The following is a 24,875-nucleotide window of genomic DNA, read 5'->3' as shown; positions in this document are numbered from 1 at the left end:
ACATAACTTCCTTCTTCGGGGTCTTCACACTCACTGTGCCCTCTGCCTAGAAGCCCCTATGCCAGCTTCTAAAATGGCTTAGTTCGCATTGTTATCATCAGCTTAAGTGCCTCCTCCTACAGGAAGCCTTCCCTAGCTGCCTTATCTAAAAAGTAGATCCCCTCATGATTCTTTACCACAGCCCCGTTAAGGTTTCCTTTGTCCCAGTGCCTAGAGAAACGCCTGGCACAAAGGGGGCTCAATGGATAAATATTGATGGCTACAATCAGGAAGTCTTTCCAAAGGGGAAGTGGGCTTTGACGGATGTATAAGAGCTTGCCAGTTGAAGAAGATGGGTAAGAATGTTCCAGGTAGAGGGAACGTGCAAAGGACTAGAGGAATTCCAGAAGGAGAGATCCCAGGACAGCGGGGCAGACTCAAGCTGATCTCTAGAGCTTGAATCTTCATGAGCCAAGCTGAAGTCGCGAGTTTCCATAGCGACAGGTGACAGTGCTGGGTGACCGGAAGCTAACCACCCCTTCTCTGCAGACAGATCCTGCAGAAAAGGGGGCAGAGCAGATGAGAAGCGTGCAAGCAGGAAAGGGTGGCTGTTCGTGAAATGTTATGAAGATGACAAAAGGTATTACTGATGTTGCTGTGAATATTTGTTGAGTAACTGACGAAGCAAGCATAATTGTCAGGGCTTTAATTTTACTAGAACCCAGCCTCAGAGGCAGGTGCTTTTATATCCCCACGTTACAGAGGAAGACACAGAGGCGCATGGTTTAGTCTGCCATTCTGAAGCACCCACGCGAGACCGGGATTCGTGACAAAATGCAGTGAGAAGGAGATGTGCCTGGACACCCATTTTGCTGGGGCAGGTGTAGTGGGCACAGCATGGCTACGGATCCCATGCTTGGGTGGCAGCTTCCTGAGCCCTGGATTGCATTCTAGTAGGTGCATTGCCCAGGGTCCCGGCAGCAAAGAGATGGCACGCTCAAATGCGGAAACTGGAGAGTATTTAGTAAAGGGACTGCTGGGGCAGGGTTTAGGGAACCCAGAAGACATGGTACCGCACCCCGAGGCTAGCAGTATAGGAGCTGTCCCAGTTCCAAAGCCTAAGGGGGCAGAGGCAGGAATGGATTCCAGAGCCCAGGAAGAGAATGACACATGTGCTAAGAGGGGCCACGGCTAGGGGCTGTGGCTTCTGGTAAAGGATGCAGCCAACCCCCGTGGCCCAGCAGAGGGGCAGAGCCAGAGGGATAAATACCCTGACCTCACTCTCCTCCAAATGCCTTTTTCCTGCCAGGGCCACCCATTGGTCAAATCCAACTGGAAGTCAGAGGCCAGAAAGCCCACTGATGCAACAGTCCATGCATGAGGTCAGGGTGGAAAACAGTGGCGAGTGGATCTGGGAGGTGAAGAGAAAATATCTGGCCCCGAGATCGTGCCTCTGGAGCCAGCCATCATTCGGGAGCTCCATGGTGGTGGCCAGCGTGCAGTATTATTCTGAGTCACTGCTGGAGGACCCCCTCTGCAGCCTGCTCCCACAAACAGCCATGGCTCTGTGATCACCTGATTTCCTGTGTTATATTCCCTTCTGCTTCAGCAACGAAAGTGGTTCCAGTTATCTGCAGCTGAATCCCAATTAACGTAGGATTGGTTACCAGAAATAATTGCAGGCAATGTACCCTCCTGGGTGGGGATCTGGAATTGGTTACTAGTTCTGGTTGATTTCAAGACAGTGAGGACCTAGTAACCGTCAGAGAATGAAATCTAGTAGGTCAAAGCACACGGTGGCAAAACGATTACCTGTAATCGCCCAGAGCTAAGTACCTATTAAATCCCTAGCTTCGGCAGACTGCGTTGTGGCTTCCATACACAATATGATACGCGTTGTTTATTCAAGAACTGTGGATGGTTTTTTCTTTATTGTCATACCAAAGAGTTTCTTAAAAGTAAATAGTCCCAGGGCTTTAAATCCTCAGTCCATGTTACCTGGTACTCCTCTCTAGTTAGAGTACCAGGGAGTTCTTATAACGGCCCTAAAAGAATTCCCATCTCTTGGGGCTGTTACAGGGATGATACAGCTGAAAATCAGATGCAGAATCTAATCCTGTGTGCTGCAGACTAAATCCACAGCCTCGCCAAGTTTCCTGTGTGAAAGGCAGGGCATCCTCTGGGGGAAGAGAGGGACTCTAAGCATGGAATAGTCACCTGCAGTTAAATCCAAGCACCCAAGCTTGAATCCCGGCAGCAGGAGCAGCCCTGCCCCCATGGCTGACGGGAGAGGCTCTCCCCTCCCAGGAAACTTTGTAATGATCTCATGGAGGTCTACCTTGCAGGGCAAGCTGACTCTTCTCACGCACCATTCCTGTCACCCTCCCAGCCCCCAGACTTAAACAACAGTCAGTTCCAGTCTGTTCTGGAGGGCAGATACAAAGTCAAACCTGGGGGGTGAGGTTTATATCTTTTTTAAAATGGTAAACATTTGCTAATTTATGTCAGCAAAAAAGGGGAAACATGTACGGGAAGGGTGTTGGGCCAGCGAAGAAGAGACACACTTGTAGATCGGGCTGCATTCACTGATACAGATGCACTTGCTGGGGAGTCTGAATCCCGGGGCACCAGTGGGACCAGCTGGGAGTGGTTCTAACCCACTTGCCAGGTTGCTTACTGAAAATGGACTTGGCATTGGCCTCCACTGAATGAAAATGGGATGACAGCCATATTCCTGTATAATGTGGAAGGATATTTGAGTGGATTTGTCACATGTGGCCATCTCCCCTGAGAAGACCCAGAGGACATATCAGTGACCATCCTTGGTAGCCCAGGAATGATGCTGGGAGAAGCTGCCATTGAGATGGGCCCCCCAAGTTCAGTGGAACTGAGGTCACTTCAAAATGGCAGAGGCCAAGGGGCAGCCTTTGTTCATCTAAGGCAGGGTGGGTGTATCAGTTAGTTTCTGCTGCATAACAAACCACCCCAAAACTTAGTAGCTCAAAACAACAGCCGTTCTATTTAGCGTGTGATTCTGTGAGTTGGCCAGGCAGTTCCAATCTGGAACAGCTTGGGTGACCTCTGCTGGGCTCTCTCACGCTTCTGTGGTCAGCTGGTGGCAGGTTGTCCAGAAGGGCCTCATTCAAAGGTCTGGCCGTTGACCACGTGGGCTCCATCTTCCAGCGGACCCACTCAGGCTCATTTACACAGTAGTCTCCACTCAAGAAGAGACAGTAAGCCTGGATGCACAAGCATCTACCAAATCTCTGCTGTGTCACATCATGGGACATCGAGAAAATGATAGACTTTGTTTCACGTCTTGGCTGAACAGGTAAAGTTGCTTGTGGCCAGGGATGGCTGGGAGGATCCAGAAGTAGAGGCTGCAGGGCTACAGCTTCCCTCGGGGTCAGCCCTGACAACAAGGGGAAAGCACCTTGGCCTGTGCCAGTTAAGAGGCTTAGTACCCAAGAGGGGAATACTTTTGCCAGAAGAACACAGCCTGGCCATGAGTGTGTCCTATTGCCACTGGGCCAACGGGTAAAAAAAAAAAGAGGGTTACCATGTTGGATGGGGATGTAAGCCTGATTATTTTAAGGGGAAGTAGGGTTACTGCAACACAGTAGGGGCATGGAGGAGGGGATCTGGAACCCAGGAGAGTCCCTGGGGTGCCTCCTAGAACTGTCATGTCATGTGCTAAAAATGAATGGCAACCCACAGCCCCCCACAGTGACAGGATGAGGAAAGACTCAGAACCCTCGGAAAGGAAGACTGAGGTCCCCCCACAAGGCAACAAACAGTGAGCAGCTGAAGTCCTGGTTGGTGGGCGGGGGGAGGTAGGGGGAAAAAAAATCTGTAGTGAAAAGTAGAAGAGATCTAAACATAATTACAGCCCATGACCAGCCGCAGAAAGGACAGTAACAATTACCCATACTTCCTTCCTTGCAGAGTTATACACACATACACACATGCACATGAAAGTGTACATACTCATACACACACCCTGCAGAACATCTCCTGGGTTCATGTTTTCCTGGCAATGTCTCAGTTTTTGAGACCCCAATTCACAGAATGATTCTATCTCTCAATACCAGTTTTTTAAACTTGAACTTCATATAGGAAACTTATAGTTACTTTATGTAGTTATATTAGAGTTATCTATCATAGCTATGCTTACGTAACTGTATAAAGCATGTACATGATACTTACATCCCAAAATCTCAATACAGGCTTGGTTGCTTCTTCTATTTTTTTAACATTTTACTACGTTTGCCTTTTCTTTCACTTTTTCTGAACCATTTAAAAATAAATTGCAGGGAGGGGCTGTGACACGTCATCTCTAAATATTTCACAATTTATCTCCTAGAAACAGGGATATTCTTCTACGGGACACATACCGTTATGACACCCAAGAAAATTAACACTGAAATAGTAATATTTTCATCCGTATTCAAATTTCCCCAATTACTATTATGCTGTTTACAGGGGTTTTGTTTATTTTTTTTACTGCAAGATCCAATCAGGATCACAGGTTCCACTTGGTGGCATTTGGCTGTCACGTCTCTTTAGAGTCTTTTACTCTGGAACGGTCTTCCACGACATGAATATTTTTAAAGAGCCCAGGTCAGTTGTCTTGTAGAATGCTAACTTCACCATCTCTGTCATTTCTGGATCTGCTTCTATTGACTAATTCTTCTCCTGGTTATGGGTCACATTCTTCTGCCTCGTATTTCTAGTAAGTTTTTAAACTGAGTGTAGACATTAGGGATTTTACGTTGTTGGGAGAATTTCGCTGCATTCCTTTAAACACTGTTGGCATTTTTTCTGGCAGGCAGTTAATTGTGAATTACTCTGATACTTTTAAAGTTTGCTTTTAACCTTGACCTCCTCAAACTCTGATCTCTCCTCAATTCAGTGAAACCACTGGGCTCTCTTTGAGCTCCCACTCCTGCAGCCCCGTCCAGGAATAACGTCCAGGCAGGAAGGCTGGGCAATCGTAGGGTTTACCTCATTTGTCTGCCCCTTTTCTTAAGGTTCATAGACCTGCCCTGCCTCTGGTCTAATGTCTGAAATAGTTTTCTCCTACATTTTTGCCCAGTTTTCTAATTATTTCTGGTGGAAAGTTAACCCTATAACCATAGAAATCCTTCCCCCATGAGATCATTAGAAAGAAGAGGTACATTTTCAGCAGACAAACATGATAAACATCATCTTAACTAAGTAATCAAAATAAATATCCCAAGAAATGGGATAGATCAACGTGTTATGTCTCCTGATTAGAGGAGCTGAGAAGGACACATAGCTTCTGCCGAAAACGCACAACCCGAATCTAATCATGAGGGAAGCATCAGACAAATGCAAGCTGAGAGACATTCTAGAAAATAACTGGCCTGTATTCTTCAGCATCGATGTCACGAAGAGTAAAGAGAGAATGAAGAACTGTTCCAAATGCATTTCTTTGGGGAAAAGGACATTATCGGGACAACTGGAAAAACAGAATTAAGGCCTATAGATTAGATAACGCTATTGCATCAATGTTACTTCCTGGTAATGACACTTGTACTAAAATTATGTAAGAGAATGTTTTTGTTTTTAGGAAACACACATCAAAGTATTTAGAGATAAAAGGGCATAACCTATGTGACTTACTCTCAAAGATTCAGGAAAGACAGATAATTATCTAGATAGACAAATGATACATAGATCTCTATCTACATAGACTGACCTATACCTAAATACCTGCATCTAGATCTATATCGAGAAGATAGAAAAGATAAAGCAAATACGGTAAAATGTTAACATCCTGCATCTAGATCTATATCGAGAAGATAGAAAAGATAAAGCAAATACGGTAAAATGTTAACATTTATGGGGATTGGGGTAAATATAGGAATTCTTTATGCTCATCTGGCAACTTTTCTCTAAGTCTGAAATTATATAAATATAAAACGTTAAACAAGGGACTTCCTCTTTTAGAGGAAGGGGTAGAGTAGTGGGCCAGAACCAAGAAAAGCCCCGTTTATGTGCAGCCTACAGACAATTTAAAGTATGTGTGGAATTCCCTGGCAGTCCAGTGGTTAAGACTCCACGCTCCCAATGCAGGGGGCACGAGTTCCATCCCTGGTCGGAGAACTAAGATCCCGCATGCCGCATGGTGCAGCCAAAAATATATATATATATATATATATGAAAAGAAAAAGGAGGTCTTCACCTTCATCCTTGTTTAGTGTCACTGTAAACGTACGGATTTTTTTTGAATTCAGAGTGCTATACTTTCTGATGCTCAATTGTCCACAACATGGACACGCTTTAAGACGGCTCCTATGTCCTATGACATGTCCCATCACCCTTCGAATACTCCTTCTGGCTTTCTGGCACAATGTCAGTGCATTTAAACAATTGACGTGGTCGGAAATCTTGAGCTACATTCCGAACATGTAGCAAATCAGAATCCTGCACGGGTGTTTGGAAAGGCACACCGAGGGTCAGCAAAGGAGACAGGATTTAGATGTACAATGTGACTTAAATGTTTTACCCTATCATGGCTGTCCTCAGCCCATTGCTGGACCGAGCCACGGGTCCCTCCTAGGTCCGGGGGGGAGGGGGAGGTGTGAATCACGGGTCCTAGCTCAAATCCCTCTGCCTCCAAAGTCTCCCAGCCCACCTGCATCTCTCCAGTACATCACGGTCTTATTTTCTTCCCACAACTTGCCCTGTCTGCACCGACCTTGTCCACACCCTTCCCCCAGTCTGCGTACCCTTCCACGCTCCAGTTTCCCAGGCAGTGGCTGTGTCCACCCTGTTCCAGGCTGCATCCCCAGGACCTAGCTTGGTATACGGTCAGCCCCCAATAAATACTGACTACATGAATGTTCAAGTTCCTATTGTGTGGAGCTCATGGGGGCTCCCACATCCCACCCCAGGGTAACGCCTAACCCTGGTCGCTAGTGAGGATAATAATGATTTATTGAATCAAACGATACCCCCGAAGAGTGGATTTCCACTTAAAACGAAACCTGACAAAATCTGAACTTCCCAAGCCCAAGACGCTGTCCTTGCGGAAGGAACAGCCCCTGTCGCTGCAGTGTCCATGACCCTCCGTCAGTGCTGAGCTGGCTCCTGCCTGGGAAAGGCTTAAACAAGATGACCTCAGAAGGCCCCTTCTTTCTCTGAAATTTCAGAGTCTACAAATTCTGCTGAGGGCAGGTGGCATGTAATGTCACAGTTCCCCAGGGACGGGCCACTCGGCAGGGACCCTGACCGAAGCAGAGATTCCGATGCCCCGCCCCCCTCATCCCCAGCAGCATCCCGGTGGCGAGGGGATGGCTGGATGGAGAGCTTTCCTTAGAGCACGCCACTCACACCAGGGGGTCAGCCAGGAAGAATGGGGACAGAACTTATAAAAGAGAAGGACTACAGCGTGCCCACCTCCACTGCAGTTCGACCTGAGGCGCTGTTCTCATTCCTTTCCCGGAAGTCCTCACTGCCCCTCCCCAGAGAGCATTAACCTCTCCCGGCCACACCCGGGGCCCCTCCATCATCGTGGTTCTCCCTGGGAATTATCCACGCACCTGCCTCTCTCTCCGTGGCTGTGTCCCTGGCCACTTGGACAAAACCAGACTCTTGGGGAATGTCCCCTGAACAGGACCTACAAGAAGACCCCTGGAAGGTCAGGCACCGTTGCTGGCCTGAAAGAACTGACGTCACAGGACGATGCTTTAGCCTCATCAATATTAATAGATTATCCCATCCAAGAAAACCACGGGTTAGACAGGCTCAAGGACTTGGCAATTCACAGCAGCGTTTCTCAACCTCAGCATTTCGGACGTTTTGAGCTGGGGGATTCTTTGTTGGGAGGAGGGGAGCCGGTCTTGTGTATCGTGAGATGCCCCTCCCTCCAAACTGTGTCCAGACGTTGCCAGGTATGGGGGGTGGGTGGGGGAGAACCACCCTGGTCGGAATTTTAAGGGAGGGAGGGGTGAATGGTGAGGGGTGACTCTGGAAAGAGTGGGTTAATTAACTCAGCAGCAGTCACACAGGAACAAAGGCAGATGTAAACCCTGGTGTCTCTCCAAAGCCCAGGATCTTTCTGGCAACAGTTTGTAATTTTTAGCATTTCTTAACAGCATTGTTGCTTCACCCCACAGGCTAGCCATACTTTCACAGTCACAATTTTAACCTTTTGTAGAGAAAAGTTAGATGCACCTGAAGCATCCCACAACTTCTGCGGGGAGAGTTTACAGCAGGGCCAGCGTGCAGCCCCCAAGATCTGGCCGCACTGCGGGTCACCTCAGGGTCTCTTGCCCCAACGTGTAAGGAGGGGACCATCTCCCTGTAGTGGCCCTTTCATCCAGCCCGTGCCACTGGCCGCTGGCATCCCCCGCTCTGGTTTGGAACCAGGTGCATGGGCAGACTCACCTGCTCTCTTCTTTATTATGACTCAGCCGCAGCTGTGACTCCGCCACCCTCTTCCCATGGCTCCCGCCCATGAAACCCTTGGTCGCAGCCCCTCGGGGCCCCATTCCCCACACAGGGCATGAGCTGGCTCCTTCCTCATCCAGCTGGCAGCTCCCAGGGAGCAGGGCTGTGCTGGCATCCTGTGGCCCCAGCACCAAGCACAGGGCTGGCACAACCATGACAGCTAAAGGCACGAAAGAAACCACGGCAGCCAGACGGAGGCAGCGGCCTTTTTTGGGATAAACCACAGCACATCGTCTGGGTGCTGCGCCCCTGGAACGCGCCGGCTCCCGCCGCCAGCCCACGGGCAGGTCGACAACACAGCCAGGGTTTCAGTGGCTTTTATTTCATACCCAGAAATCCAAAGCAAACACTGCTTAAAACAATTAAAAGGACAATAAAATATTGGCACACAAATTGGGGAAGAGGATTCGGTTGCTTTAAAACAACACAGCTCTGTGTCACATCCAGTTAGGACCTTAGGGTGTGTGGGGCTCGGGGCTCTGGGCTCAGTGCTTGCATGAGGCCGTGTGGCTGTTCCGGGGGAACTAGAGCTGCAAGTAAGCTCCCCAAAACCAGTGGGGTGGGTTTCAAAGACACGCCACCCTGAGGACAATAAAAGGACGCATTTCCCGGCCTTTGCCCGTCACCGCACAGGCGCCAACGGTCTTGCTGTCACTTAGTCCCTGAGGACGAGGGTCCCTCTTCAGGGGGGGAAACCATTCACTGAAAATGGGGATCAGTGGAGGAGGAAGGGTTCCAGAACTTTCCTCAATTAAGGACTAAAAGGGAAGCGTTTGCATTCCAAGGAGCCCCTGGCGAGAATCAAGAGAAAGCTGTTTCTCCTGCTCGTTACCCCAAGATGCTCCAGCATGTGGCACCCCAGAGGGGACATCCCAGGCCCTGAAACTCGCGTCCTGACAACTACTGTCCCCAAGCCAACAGGGACGATGAGTGGATCCCCAGAGGAGTCTCCCTACCGCAGAGTTCACCCTGACTTCTGCCCGGAAACTGCTTCACCAACCCTCACCTCCACACCCGTCCAGGCCCCACTTGCAATTCTGAGTCAAGGAGGGAAGACGAGACGCATACAGCCCGAAGAGGTCCTCCGCGGGTGGGTAGAAGGCACACCTACACCTTTGCACCAATTTGAAAAAAAATAATTTGGAGACTAGATTGCATTCTCTGCTGGAGCATGGCCTTAAACAGTCAGCATTATGACACGAAAGTGCCTGTTTATACTTTTCCCACGTATCTTATCATTCCTGTTACTCTCCTACTTGAAACACAGAGGGCTTGAAGTGGGCTCGCTGAACCCCGACCCCTATCCCCAACCCCAGACTAACCAATCCCACCCCTCCAGGGCGTGGAACAGGCTGGAGCCGCCCACCTGGGCTGAAGACCCTCGAGGCTTTTTTCCAAACTCCAACCTCACCTCCGTCATCCCCCCCCAGGGCCCCCAGGAGGCAGCAGCACCCTTGCCAAGCCCACCTGTGGACAAGGCAGGTGGATGGGTCTCCACCAGCCGCAGTCACTGTGATCCTACACGTGTAATGAAGGCAGCCCGGAATGTTCCAGCCCCGGCTCTTTTGTTGGTTCTTAAATGTCACTGCATCCCGCAGGAGACACTGTAATGCCATTTTCATTATTTCTTTCCCCTGCTGGGTAACCACCTCCATCAAAACGGCTATTCTGAACACATCCCCAGCCTGGCAGCTGCCTGAGCTGAGACAGAATGGGAAAGTGTTTTCTAAGTCTTGAGCGTCGGTATTCAATTTAGTATTAACGACTTCCTCAGCAGCTCTGATCTACAGCACGAAGGCGAAAATCAAACAGTAGATTTGAGCTGATGCTGGGTGAACTCAGGTGGGCGGCGTGTCATAAAAACCCCAGCTCGGGAGCCAGGGGTTGGGGGAGGGGGTGACCCAGCTATATAGGACCTGCCTCAGACCCAGCCTATGAGTCCCCATTTCTCTCCTGAGCCAAGGTGGGCGAGGGCTGAAGAGCACGCAGACGGGGGAATCGCATTTCCTTCAACAGGGTGCCCCAAAGGATGCCGACAGGGCTCCAGAAAGCTGGTACTCGGGGAGGAGAGAGGTGAACACTTCACATCTCCCTGTTACAGGCTGAGCTGTGCCCACCCCCCCAGAACCCACATGTTGAAGTCCTAACCCTCAGGACCTGAGAATGTGACAGTATTTGGTGACAGGGTCTTTACAGAGGTAATTAAGGTAAAATGAGGTCATTAGGGTAGACCCCAATCCAATCTGCCTGGTGTCCTTAAAAGAAGAAATTAGGACACAGACACACGGGGAGACACGTGAGGATGCCTGGAGAAGACGGCGTCTACAAGCCAAGGAGAGACGCTCGGAAGGTACCAACCCTGATGACACCTTGATCTCGACTTCAATCTCCAGAACTGTGAGAGAATAAACGTCTGTTGTCTAAGGCCCCCGTCTGTGGCACTCTGTCATGGCGGCCCAAGCCAACTAAAACACCCTGCTTTCTAAAGGCTTTTTAAAATGCATCCATCCCCAAACAGGAGGTCTGGGACTGGCCACTTCCTACCCGAAGGTGTCTGCAATGCCGCTGCCACTCCAGAGGCATTGTAGAGCTGACTCCGACACAGCCCACTCGGCCGTAGCAAGAAATAAAGAAATGCCTCAGAAATCCTTCCTCCCTCGGACCGTGGCAGCTGGGTTCTCTGGGTCCCAGATGTCTGTGCAAAAGCTAAATGAAAACAGCACTGAGTGGCCGAGAAGCAGGGATGTGGGTGGACCCTCGGTCAAAGTAAAGCTTCTGAGACTTAAGAGTGAAGTTTGTAAAACTGCAAAACGCTTTTTAGTAAAAAGCCCTCACCGCCGAGGAGAGCCCTACCCAGGAGATTCCACGGGGACAGACAAGCCACTGCCACTGCCGCAAAGCTCCCTCTCTGATCCCCTGTGGTGACTGACGGCTGTCAGCTGGAACGCCGGGCGCCCCCTCCCAGGGGTTCTGGCTTTTTTCTTTTCCATCTTTTGATCAACAAGGGACAGCACCCCGGGACACCCCTGGTGAAGCCTGGCTGCAAACTCGAGCACTGGTGTTTGGAACCTGCATTTCAAAAGAGGCCGCCCGCTGCAGAATTACAGTGAAAGGAGGTTAAGAGTATCAACCAGAAAAAGGTGGGGTGGGAGCGGGGAACAACCGCGGGCTTGGAGGAGAGGCCAGGGCACCTCCCAAAGCACCGTCCCCGCCGCGGTCTCTGCAGCTCCCCGCCCGTCACTCCAGGTGCTTGTATTTGGTGAACAGGTTGTAAAGAACCCGCAGGGTGGATTTGAGGTCCAGGTTCACCACATCTGCAGAAGGAAACAGAGAGACCGTTTGGTGGATGAGAGAGTGCGCCCCAAGCCTTGGTGCCCCAAGCACTTGGGAGACACGTGGGACATCCTCTGTGTCCCCAAGCGGGGCACTTCTGCCATCCCCCAAGATACAGACTGCCGTGAGAGCCCCCGGGCCGCTACCCGTGGGATGAGCACCTGGGAGGGCGAGGATGCTTCTTCATCCCTTCTAGGATTTGCATTGGACGAGTCTGCGTGGTGTAGGGTCTACGACAACCGAGGACATTTACTGGGGACCAAACACCCACAGGCCCACGGGCCTCCTGGGGCAGGACAGGTGGGAGCTGCTGTCCCACCCCCTCAAGGTCAGGCACAGCGTGTGGCCCAGTAAGTCCCAGCCGCCTTGTTTGGTGGGAAGGGGCTCTGTCCTCCTGGGAGTCAGGGACCTGGTTCTGCTCTCTTGCTCTGTGAGCTCAGACCAGGGGCCTGGGGAGGGCTGTGGGGATCACGGGTCACAGGACGGAATTCCCGGCCCCGGAAGAGCGCTCAGCAGAGGCTGTTGAGCCTCCCAGGGGGGGTGTGCGGAGGACACCCCACCCAGAACTCATGCCGCCACTGCAGGGCGGTGATTCCCAAAGTGGGGTCCCCGGACCAGGAGCGCGAGCGCCGCCTGGCAACTTGTTACAGATGGGACTTGGAGGATCCATTCCACGGCCCCCAAATCAGAAGCTGTGTTGGAGGAAGCCACCCCGCCCCCGGGATTCAGATGCCCATTTGCATTAGGGATTCCTCTATAGGTCATTTAACATAGGAGCCAGGTATGACAGCGAGGCGGGGCTCTGCGGGTCTCCACTGCCATTCAGACCTCATGGGGCATGACTGAGCCACGTCCCTGCTCACGAGCATCGCCCGGGCATCAGGACATCGACCCGGCAGGCATTAAACTGCAGTGAACCTCTAATATCCTTTCAAGACGTGAAGCGGCATCTCTAGTCCGAGCAATGGCACCTGGAGAGGCAATTAAATCCTGAGGCCGTGGAGCAGAGGCCACGTCCTCCAAGTCAAGTGGTTACTAAAGAATCAGCCTTGGTGGCTCTGCCGGCGCAGGCCTCTTGGTCCCCGAAACCCTGAGCACAGGGGACATGTGGAGCTGGGGTCGGCAGAGCCCAGCCTTTGAGCCACACGTGCGGGGCTTGAAGGGAGAGACATGGCTGGCCGGGCAGCCACTCTAAGACCTGGGTCAGGGAGTTACCTTCGGGGCGAGCCTTGGGCTTCTTAAGGCCTCCATCCAACATCAGCTCAAAGGCAAATGACACGTTGTGGACCTGCGGAGGAAGCCAGAGTTAGCACCGGGGCCGCAGCTGGTCCCAGGCCCACCCGCTGCCCCCTGCTTTCCTTCTAAAAGGACGGAATGGGACCAAGTGTGGACAGAGGGAGCCTTTGGAATAACTATGGCCACGAGGACAGGGGTGTCCTGGGCAGAGCGACAGGATGGGCAGAGGGAGGGTGAGGGAGTCTTTTGAGGATAACACACATTCACCTGGTGGTCCTCACTCCCCTCACCAATGATCGGGGGCGGCTGGGACATGCAGGGACGCGGGCACAAAGCCTGCCCTCAAGGGCTAGGGGTCCCCAGGTCCCGACACATCCACATGATGACAAGTGACAGTGACTTCCTTTTACAGATGAGGCAACCAAGGCTCAGAAAGGACAAGTCACCTCCCGAAGGTACCCAGCGCCGTGCACCATCCCCGGCATAAAGCAGCCACCCCCCCATCCGCCAGAAGGGCCTCAAACAAGCTGAGTGTGACAGCTGTGCTCTCGGCAGGACAGCGGTGGCCCCGGTAAGGGGCAGGCAACTGGAACCTGCTGGAACTGATGTCAGGCCGCTGGTGGCTGCAGCTGGGCTCCGGTCCTGGCCCTCACCTGCACGGCCCCAGAAAGGCGGACACATCCCCATCCCCACACGACCTCCCCCTCCAGCACTTGGCCCGCAAGGATGCTCGAAGCTCGCGTTCTGCTAATGGCTGCCGCAGAGGTTAGCCACGGAGCCTTCTCTGCTGTGTTTAAAGTCCACCTGAACCACAGAGGTGCCAGTGATCAACCAAATCACAGGCAGCCAAACGTCTGCTTCGAGCAAAGGCTGGTGCGGGGCAGAGGACCAAAAACTAAAATACCTTGCCAGTGTCGGCGCTAGAAAGGACTTTAGGGCTCTTCATAATCGAATATCCTTTGAACAATAACATTTTCATGATTTCACTGCAAATGAAATCAGAAACACGCTAACAAGTTTACCTGCGATGTGGTTTAATAATTAACCAGGAGAAAGACATCTGGCAAAATAATCCTCAGCTAGTCAAGCCCACAAGAGCTTGGGGTACGGCCGGGAAGCACCCAGGCCACGGTGGCACCGGGCCACGCTCAGAGAAGCAAAGGAAGCCATGGGCTGCTGGCATCAAGAGGAGCCGGGCCCTGGAAGGGGGGACACGGCCCAGAGCGGGCTGGGAGGGCTGCACACGACCAGAGGCTCTCGGGCCGTGCAGAGGCGGTGGGGAGACAGGAGTCAGGCTTCCAGAGCCCCACCTGCAGTGCCCGGAGCCGGCCGGGAGGGAGGGCTGCACTGGGCTGGGCCTCGAGCTGCGACGAGCATGGGAAATGGACAGGAGGGTCTGTCATCTCCCACTTTACAGAGGAGGTCCCGGGGCTAAACAGATGAGGACATCCGTGCCCAGAAAGGCGCAAGGTTCAAGGAGATGGGGCCAGCACTCAGCCCACCCAAGTCTGGATTCGGAACCTGGGCCCTGTCTCCAAAAGCATCCTGCTTCCTCGGCCATCGGCTGACAGCCATCCAGATCCCAGAATTCATACACACACAACAGGCTCTGAGTGGGGACAGAGTCAGGATGGCAAAGAGGGGGAAATGGAACAAATCAGGTTAGACCGTCGGCCCAACGTGGGAACGGATGTCTTCCGTGGCCCCTCCAGACCTGACGGACCGCCCCCAGCACAGGTGTGGAGTGCGGTTCAGTCCATGAGGCCCCGCCCCTGCCCCAAGGAGAGAATAGCTGGCGGGGGGGGGGGCACCCTTCCACGTCCCACTTCTCCGCAGCTGCTCAGCGCAACAGTGATTTGTTTTTTTTAAGTAACAATAATTTCTAGACTTTTTTAAAGATTTTATTTTACTTTATTTTATTTATAGATTTTTGGCCACACCGTGCCGCATTGGGGATCTTTGTTCCCTGACCAGGAATCGAACCCATGCCCTCTGCAGTGGAAGCACAGAGTCGTAACCACGGGACAACCAGGGACGTCCCAACAGTCGTTGTTTTTTTTTTTTTTTTTTTTGCGGTACGCGGGCCTCTCACTGTTGTGGCCTCTCCCGTTGCGGAGCACAGGCTCCGGACACACAGGCTCAGCGGCCATGGCTCACGGGCCCAGCCGCTCCGCGGCATGTGGGATCTTCCCGGACCGGGGCACGAACCCGTGTCCCCTGCGTCGGCAGGCGGACTCTCAACCACTGCGCCACCAGGGAAATTGCCCCCATCCTCCTCTCTCTCAGAGCCATGCCTCACCATGCACAACTTCTCTGCCCTGGCAGAGAAGCATCCCCAGAGCCCAGCCCCACGGACTGGGCACAAAGAACAGCAAACAGCTCCTGCTGAGGATGTGAGGTCACCTCCCTGACCGTGATCCCAGAGTGTGACACACCCCCCAGCCTCGAGCTGAACCCCAAGGCCCTACACTGCTGCTACGAGCCAGCCCACGGGCAGGACCCTAAGTCCTTCCTCTCTGCAATGCAAAGGATTTTCAAAAACCTGGCCAGGTGAGAGAAGAGTAGAGGGTCCCGAAAAGGAGTGGGCTTTTCCAGCTCTGCCCCTGCTGACTGTGGCCCACCCCCCACCATGGCCCCAGCCCCCGTGCGAGGTCCCGATTCCTCGCCGGGGTAGGGAGTCAGACGAGGAGACAGAAGGGAAAGCGCCTTGAAACTGCAAAGCCCTTTCTGGGATTTGCTTCTAGGAATAACCTCCAAGTCTCCAGGACACACTCCATCCCCAGAGAGAGGGACGCTGTGGAATCTTCCAGAAGGTGAGTGACAGGCCCAAGGGACCCAGCAAAGTGGCCAGCACAGAGCAAGGCTCAAACGGTGGGCCTAAAACAAGAAGCCGTCGGTGGTACCCATGCCTCTGAGACAGTTCAAAGGGGCCGTTCATTTGTTTGCAGGAACCTACAGGGTCGGAGACGTCTGGTCTCGTCTTTTTAAAATCCAGTACAGGGGGCTTCCCTGGTGGTGCAGTGGTTAAGAATCTGCCTGACAATGCAAGGAACACGGGTTCGAGCCCTGGTCCGGGAAGATCCCACATGCTGCGGAGAAACTAAGCCCGTGCGCCACAACTACGGAGCCTGCACTCTACAGCCCATGAGCCACAACTACTGAGCCCACGTGCCACAGCTACTGAGCCTGTGCTCTAGAGCCTGCGAGCCACAACTACTGAACCCGCGTGCCACAACTACTGAAGCCCACACGCCTAGAGCCCGTGCTCCGCAACGAGAAGCCACCGCAATGAGAAGACCGCGCATCGCAACGAAGAGTAGACCCTGCTCGCCGCAACTAGAGAAAGCCCACGTGCAGCAACAAAGACCCAACACAGCCAAAAATAAAAAACAGATAAATAAATTTATTTTAAAAAATAAAATCCAGTGCAGTTGTTTAAAAACGCAAGCCCACGACACATCCCTGATTTTGCTCACTGAGTCTCAGCCTCCTGCCACTGCTGCAAAGATTCCCAGCGCCTCGCAGTCTCGGCCCAGGAATGCTCTGTGACGGTCTCTCTGCACATGTCACCACTGCCTGGCCACATTTGGATGAGGTGCCTGGGAGCTCGGGCACTGGGACCAGCCTGAAGTGGGTTCAGGTCTGTGCAACGGGGAAAGGCCACCACCTGCGAGGTGGTCGGGAAGACCTGGAAGTTAATAACCACCATGGCTCACGAGGAACCTCCCAGCGGTGGCGTGATGCCACGACTCCCTGTGGGGAGGAAAGCAGAGAATCTGGGAGCTGGGGGCTAACGTGGCCAGAGAAGGACCCTCCAGAAGGCTCCTTCCGAGGAGAGCTCCAGCAGCCCTTGGGTCCCCTCCTCGAGGGTCGATGGGCCAGCACCACGCTGGGCACGGTCCCCTACAGCAGCCTTCCCTTCCTGGCTCCCAATCAGAGGCAAAGGTGGACTGAACAGGCCTCACACCTCCCAGGCCAGAGAGCGACTGACAGAGACTTTCATCCCGTCTCAAAGGGAAGGAGACCGAGCTGGGAGGGGACGCCCCTGCCCCTGCACCGAGCCTGTCCTGGAAAGAAGCCGAGTTCCAGACGGCCTGACTAAATTCACCCTTCTTGCCAGCCTTCGTACACATCTGAACAAAGAAAAGATCTCTCCAAAACAACGTTTCTGCAGCCAGCCACGTGGCCGGGAAATGCAAGATGAGCCCCGTCACCCAACTGGCTTGTCTTCTTGCTTCCTGACTGGCCCCGCAGAGCCCTGTGCATCCCCGCTCACCGCGGACGCAAACCTGCCAGGACCTCGCTGATCTGCTCTGATTCCATCTCAGCAGGCAAGACGGCAGCGGCATTTGGCCGCGAGCAAACCGCGCTCGAGGTGCCAGAAGTGGGCAGATTGATCAACACTGGCCCTGCTTCCATGTTTCTCTGAACTGCTGCCACCTGCTTGCGTTGTCTGTCTCCCCAGCTCACGGTCTAGCGCATCGGGAAAATGAAATGACAGATGCTCTCGAGTTCAAGCAATACGGCCAGTCCACGAGCCAAATTTCTACAAGCAACGTGCTAAATACTGCTGGGATGGCTGGATCTCGGGAAGCCCTGGCAGGAGGCAAACCACCTGGTCACAAGGGCATCCCAAATGTGAAGGTCATGCCCTTTGAGCCGGACAATCCTCTTTGAGGGATTTTCCTAGAAAACAATCCACAGGAATGAAAAAAATATACACACACATACATATGTGTGTGTGTACCTATTCAAGACAATGCCTTATTGTTTTGTTTTTAAATACTTTTTAATAGATTATTTATTTTTGGCTGCGTTTGGGTCTTCATTGCTGTGCGCGGGCTTTCTCTAGTTGCGGCGAGCAGGGGCTACTCTTCCTTGCGGTGCACAGGCTTCTCATTGCGGTGGCTTCTCTTGTTGCGGAGCACAGGCTCTAGGTGCACAGGCTCAGTAGTTGTGGCACGTGGGCTCTAGAGCACAGGTTCAGTAGTTGTGGTGCACGGGCTTAGTTGCCCTGCGGCATGTGGGATCTTCCTGGACCAGGGCTCGAACCTGTGTCCCCTGCATTGGCAGGCGGATTCTTAACCATTGCGCCACCAGGGAAGTCCCTGCCTTATTGTTTTAATAGTGAAAAAGAAACAAGTTGATCGCCCAAAAGTGGGGAACAGGGAGACTGTGACCTCAGAGCCACTCCATAGACTTTGTGCAGCCACTTAAGATGGGATATATAGGAAGTTCATGAAGCGGCAGGAAAACCAGACAGAATGTCTGTGTGTCATGAACAGGGGAGGGATTTGCAACTCTACTGACCTTTGGCCACAATTATTAAAACCAGCATCGTCCCGGGGGAAAGACCCGAAGAGAACGAGGCACACGACACTTGGATGCGTCAGGCACTGCCCACGGGTTTCCTTCTTTTCCTGAGGGTCACGTCTAATTGCAATACCATTTTCTGGGCAGTACTTATTTTTTGGAGAATGCAGCTAGACTCCAGAAAGAGTGGTCGGGGGATTCTACACTGTGCCCTTGGACGAGCGCATCCCGGGCCACTCCCGGGATGGAGACCATGCATGCACGTACCTTCTGATCGAAGCTGTCCGGGGTCAGGTAGAAGTTGTGCAGGGGTACAAAGTAGTCTTCCAGAAGCCCCATGAGTAGAACCAGGTACACGCCATCTGCAAACTACAGAGGGACACGTGGTGATGTTTCTGGGCCACGCACGGAGCCAGTGAATGATCTGCAGCCACTCGAAAGGAGGAAAATGTTTTAAAGTAAAAAAAAAAAAAAAAATCCATCCCTTGCTGAGGAGAGCGAGCCTGCAGTCAGGTGAAGGACGAGGGTGCAAAGCACACGCTCGGGATCGGATGTGATGACCTGTGTGTTTGGGATGGAGTGCCGCTGCGTGGAGAGAAGCAGACCACTGACCTTGGGGATAACGCTAGCTCCCAACTCTCTGGGTTGTCGTGGGTACCCTGCGGGGCGGGAGGGGGAGGGGTGGAGCAAGGAGCACCCAGCACGCAGGGAGTGCTCCATCAGCGAGCAGGGGCCTGTGGGCACGGTTAATCCACAACCTGCAGGGCGCCCTATGCTTCGGTTTGGGGTTTGCTGCCCCGTTCTGCTTGCTCACTTTGTCAGCTGCCTGAGTTCCTCCTTCTAGCGGTATTCACAGAATAGGAAGAGACCCTCCCGTGCTCCGGTGACGACGAGCTTCTGCGTGCACCAAGCACGCGGGTCCGTCCTAGCTGGGCCCTAATCAGCAGGTTGCAGCCTTACCCCACACCCCCAGCCCCTCAACCTGCTACCCGGCCCAGCACCACCTCCCATGCACGGGAGGGGCCCAGGAATCTAGAGCCAAAGACTGTGCTCTTTGCCGGGGCCCCTCACCCCACTCCGCTGCCCACCGCCCAATGAGCCAGGACAGGGAGCAACTGCTCCTTTTACAGATAAAGTGATGGAGACCAATGAGGGCAGAACAACTTGCCAGAGGGGAGGAGGGGACCAAGGCTCAGGAGGCAGAGCCTGGTCTCTGGGGCATGGACCAGCCCCACCCCCCACCCCCAACCCCCCGGGGCGGGGCGGGGGGGGGGGGCAGGACCCGCCCATCCTCCCAGAGGGCAGACATGGTATCTCTGAGGCCTCCTGCAGATCGAGGACTCGTGAGGACCCCAGCCTCCAGATTCTGGAACTGTGTGGTCCAATATGGTAGCCACTGGCCACATGTGCCTAGTGAAATTTTGTACGAAATTTTTTTTTAACTTATTAATTTATTTATTTGGCTGCAACGGGTCTCCGCTGAGGCAGGCGGGATCTTTCGTTGCGGCACACGGGCTTCTCTCTAGTTGTGGCGCGGGCTCAGTAGTTGGGGCATGTGGGATCTTAGTTCCCCTGACCAGGGATCGAACCCGCTTCCCCTGCATTGGAAGGTGGATTCTTAACCACTGGACCACCCGGGAAGTCCCTTTACAAACTTTTTTGAATGATGTTGGCTTATTTCGGTAAAACGTACGTGACACGAAATGCACCATTTTAACCACTTGTCAGCATTTCAGTCATATTTTGTGGCCACGTTGTTGTGCAACCAATCTCCAGGGCTCTAAGTTTCAATTTAAAAAAATTTAAATAAAATACAAACTTCGGCTCCTCAGGCCCCATTTCAAGTGCTTGACAGCCACACGTGGCCAGGGGCTACTGTGTCGGATGGTGTAGTGATAGGACGTTTCCATCACCAAAGAACGTTTCACTGGCCGGCCCTGGGCTAGAAGGCTGCCACGCAGGACGGCTGGACAGCTGCAAGGGGCCGACACCCAGGAGGCTTTCAGCTTCCTGAGACCAGCAACCGCAGTGGTAAAAAGAGAACCTGCAGAAGCGAGGACGTTCTTATTAAAGGCAACAGCGGCAGCTCCCTCCACCATCACAGCCGGGCGGCGGAGGATAAAAAGTCAAAATCACAAGCCATCAACATCAGAAAGCCCTGTCCTCTGGAAGGGGAAGGGGACGCTAAGAAACAGCCCAAGGCAGACAGACACGATCATAATGCGTGAACGGGCAGGTCCTTCCTGGGCAGAGCGTTCCAGACCCTGGTTTAACGTGATCTGATTGACCCTTTGCCTGCGCGTCACGAGGTTCACGCTTCCACGCCATGCAGACGTCACCTACTCAGCTCCTGTTCTGGCCGACAGTGCTGGTGGAATGTTCTGGCAGCTCTTGCCCCCTCCCCGGTGACACTGAGCCAGCGCACCCCCAAAACCGCTCTCTCACCAACACTGAGCCATTTCCAGGGACACAGAAGAATCCAGCCCCATCACCTGCCGGGAGGCGTAGGGAATGGGTGCTGAGGTGCCAAGATGCCTGGAGAGCCTTTGCTGATTTCCAAGGCATCTTCTAACCCACCCTGGGAGCCCCGTGTCACGGGAGTGTGGGAGAGATGGTCACGCAGAAAGGAAGGCAGGGGAGGGATGGGGCAGCAGGAGGGTGAGGGCCAGGCGGAGCAGGCCAGCTTATCAGCAAATGAGTGGGACCCTCGGTTTTCACACGCGCAAGAGCAGCAGCCCTCCGACGGGGTGCCCTCACTCAGCATCCAGGGTGCGGCTCTGCAGCAGATGGAAATCCCCAGGAGGCCCACTGCTGACTTCATGCGCATGTATTACTGACCTTTCAAACGCATTTTCTCCATTCCAGTTTAAACATGTGGGGAGAGGTTCAAAGAGGAACTGGCTCAGTATCACAGAGCTAGGAAGCCGCCCACAATATAAAAGTGGTTTTAAAAAGAAAGGAAAACACACACACACACACACACACACACACACACACACACACACACACACACCCTGAGCGGGAATTTGAGCCTCTGACTTCCAGGACCATGGAGACTTTAATGATGAACATATTTATAAAAATACCCAGAACCCTTTGCCACAAAAGGAAAACAATCTGCATTTCTATGGCCAGTGATCCTTCCTGGTGGACCACTGGTTCAAAATATTTTTAAGGTATTACTTCATATTGTGTGGTGATAGAAAAAAAAAAATGGACATACTGAGTAAATAGAGATCAATGCAAATTGAAGTTTAGAGTCTCAGCCTAAGATGTCTGGCTATTAATACTGCTGTGCAGGCCCACCTGGGCAGTGGCAGTCGCAAAGAGTTGGCGAGGATGTGGGTTCTCAACAGCACCAATGAGAGTTTCAGGCGGGCAAACCTTCCTGGGCCCTCCGTGTTACCACGGAGAAATGCTCTAACGGCCCCATTTCTAGAAGTTTATCCTGAGGAAGCAGACAAGGGCACAAACAGCTGTGTGCAAAGATGCCCGCTGAACAGCTATCTACAAGATCGGCAAACGTCCCATCATGAGGACTGGTTTTAATGACGCACAACACAGCCTTAGGACAGAATAGAAGGAGCTATTAAGTGACAAACACAGACAGACAGGCCAGACAACACAAAAAGGACTAGACAGAAACACATACCCACTCACACAAGAACATGCCCACACTATTTAGTAACAAAAAACACTTTACAAAACAGCTGTACAGTAGGATCCATTGCCATTTCAAAAAATACACTTATGCATACAAACCATCTAGAAAAATACACATCCAACCATTAACTGTAGTTCATTACCTCTGGAGAGGATGACGGGAGAGTTTAGGGGGAGTAGACAAAAGGACTGCTGCTTTTCAATGAGTACGCTTCTCGACTGTTAAGATTTCAAGCCGCAGATAATCAGAGGATAAATGTGCAATTTTTTAGTAAACTGATAAAAAAATAAGTGTGTTTGCAAACAATGCACAAATAAATGTACACGTTAAAAACAGACCATTCGGCTTTCAAACACAGACCCGTGCTGCCCACGATGAGCTATCCGTGCAGAGAAATGATGTGGAATAAAATCCCCAGCACCGCTATCTCTGGGTGATGGGATTACGGATGGTTTTTATTTGTTTTGCTTATCTGCATTTTCAGACATTTCTACAATGAACCTGAATTACTTTTTTAATTAGAAAAGCAAATGAGAAAAGTTAAAGAAAGAGAAAGGAATGAATGCAATCGCCCAGGGGTCTGAGTAGCATCAGCTGTGCATTAGAGAAATCGGCACTGAGAACGCAAAAGACGCCAAATTCAGGCACGCAGCTAATCCTGGGAAAATTATATTTTGTCTTTAATGCTTGCCGAGCACTTGAAACATATTTTCACGATGGTGCTTCCGCTCTGAGTGGGGGTGGGGAAGTATACCTTCTATACTTACTGTAGGAGAAATACTTTGTGCATATTCATTAGAGGGATATTAGCAAGCACTTGCTAGGTGCCAGCCGCTGTGCTGCGTGTAGGACGGCCACCGACAGCAGAAGCAGAGGGGGCCAGGACATTCCAGACTGAGGGACCCGTACACGCAGAGGCTCTTTGGTGAAGGTGTGATGGCACCTTGGAGGGTGTTATGCTTGAATTGTATCCCCCTCAAAGAAAGATGTGTTGGGATCCTAACCCCCAGAATCTGTGAGCGTGAATTTATTTGGAAAACCAGGGTCTTTGCGGAAGTCCTCACGTTAAGATGAGGTCGTTAGGGTGGGTCTTAATCCAACGTGACTGTGTTTTTACAAAAAGGGAAAATTTGGATACAACACCCACAAGGAGGCCGAGATCGGGATGAAACATCTAATGACCCAAGGAACGCTAAAAATTACCAGCAAGCCACCAGGAGGTGGGGGAGAGCCTGGAACAGATCCCTGCTCAGAGCCTCAGAAGGAACCAGCCCTGCAGACACCTTGATCTGGGACTTCTGACCTCCAGAACTATGAAGACATAAATGTCTGTTGTTTAAGGTACTAGCTAAGGTAGCCCCAAGAAATTAAGACAGAGGGTCTGGGAGAAGGCCAGGATGGCTGGGGCTGGGGCTTTCTTGGCTGTGGGATGGGCATTCCTTGTTAGACGAACACACTGTTCACACGGCCCGCCGGGGATCAGAAAGCCGGCTGACAATGACACCGGACAAAGGGTCCTTCAGCCCAGAACACAGCTTACCTGGGTCTCTAGCTCCGTCACCTCCAAATTCAGCTTGTTCAGGTGCTTGTTCACAAATGTGATGAGAGACTGCAAAGCAAAGAGACACGGGAACCGTGAGCAAGAGATTCAGCTCCCACATTGGGGGACATTTGCCATCACTGGCTTTATGCAACGCTTCCATAATCTCCTCTGTTTGCTAAAATAAAATGCTCGTGTTTAAAGCGAAATGTTCTTACAATAACCCTTGGTTTTAATGGGATAATGCCTAAATCTATCCCAGCTGGAGAAGAAACGTACATCTCTGTTCCCCAGCCCATGTGCACACACGCGATCCACACACATACCACATTTAACAACCCTACAGAAAAATAATCAGTGCCCTCAAGAAGGATATAACTGTCAGGGGGAGATAAATGCTTAAATGTAGGCTAGATGTAACCTTGAACTACAAAAGACCGAGAGAGAAAGGCTGCCTGGGGCCACACCCATCACAGTGTCAGTAAAGGATGAAACGCCAGAGATTTTCTGAGCCCTGGTTTATATGTACATAGGGCCACTGGCTTCTCCTCTCTGGCAAAAGTTTAAAACTTGCCACGTGTAACTTTTCTCGGTAATCAAACCCAACTTTCATGGAAACTCGACACCAACCCACCTCTGCCTACCCTGGACATGATGTCATCCGTTTTTCATTCCACCCAAATCTACCATGTGCCAGGCACTTTGCTTCTTGCTAGAGACACGAGACAGTAACTAAGACAGAGCCCCACCCTGAAGAGTCCGAGGCACAATTCTCCACATACACACCCAGCGGAGGCCACGGAGAATCGAGAGAAACAGCAAAGCCTGTGAAACACACAATGGCGGGGCGGGGCGGGGCGGGGCGGGGCGGGGGGTGTTGATGAGAAGTGCGTGGGTCCCTGGAAGATGTGGCGCGGAGGGGTAGCATTTGAGCTGGGGGGTGAGCCAAGTGGGAGATGAGAGCGTGGGGAGAGGGCGGAGCAGCCACCCAGGCCACGTACACACGTGCGAACCCTCCGGCACCTTCCGGCTGCGGCTGGATGTGGGCGGGATGGGAGAGAGTAGGAGGGCATGACCTTGGAGGGACCTGGAGAGGTGGACGGGAGCCCCGAACACAACAATTCCCAGTGTGGGAGTGGGAGAAGGCCCGACTGGAAGCAGGAAGCTGTCGGGAAACTAAAGGGTTTTGTCTTGGTCATTGCTGGGGTCCCCCCAGCGTTCCTTTTCAAAGAATATATCAGCATCAGATCTACTGAAAGACAACATTACTCCGCATCGCATTCAACTCCACCTGGCAACTATCTACTTCGAGCCAGGTCCTCGCACAGGGAG

At 52.3% G+C, this 24,875-nt stretch overlaps 1 protein-coding gene across 2 annotated transcripts in view; it reads right to left on the bottom strand.

Moving 5' to 3' along the window:
• Nucleotides 1-8,758: 8,758 nt before the first annotated feature.
• The window catches only part of PARVB (parvin beta), a 115,140-nt gene continuing 99,023 nt past the window's right edge, over nucleotides 8,759-24,875 (bottom strand). For both annotated transcript variants that reach the window (XM_022596496.3, XM_022596497.3), the window contains exons 10-13: nucleotides 23,544-23,612; nucleotides 18,607-18,708; nucleotides 13,006-13,078; nucleotides 8,759-11,771 (exon numbers count right to left, since the gene is read on the bottom strand). In XM_022596496.3, the coding sequence (XP_022452204.1) occupies nucleotides 11,695-11,771; nucleotides 13,006-13,078; nucleotides 18,607-18,708; nucleotides 23,544-23,612 (321 nt within the window). In that variant the 3' untranslated portion in view covers nucleotides 8,759-11,694. The remainder of the gene's footprint in view (nucleotides 11,772-13,005; nucleotides 13,079-18,606; nucleotides 18,709-23,543; nucleotides 23,613-24,875) is intronic.

This window comes from Delphinapterus leucas, chromosome 11 (assembly GCF_059928025.1).
Source record: "Delphinapterus leucas isolate spDelLeu-1000000601 "Yukka" chromosome 11, BTC_Dleu_Yukka2, whole genome shotgun sequence".
In the NCBI taxonomy this organism is placed as follows: domain Eukaryota; kingdom Metazoa; phylum Chordata; class Mammalia; order Artiodactyla; family Monodontidae; genus Delphinapterus; species Delphinapterus leucas.
The sequence above is the reverse complement of the archived record's forward strand: the minus strand, read 5'-3'. Positions and strand labels throughout refer to the sequence as shown.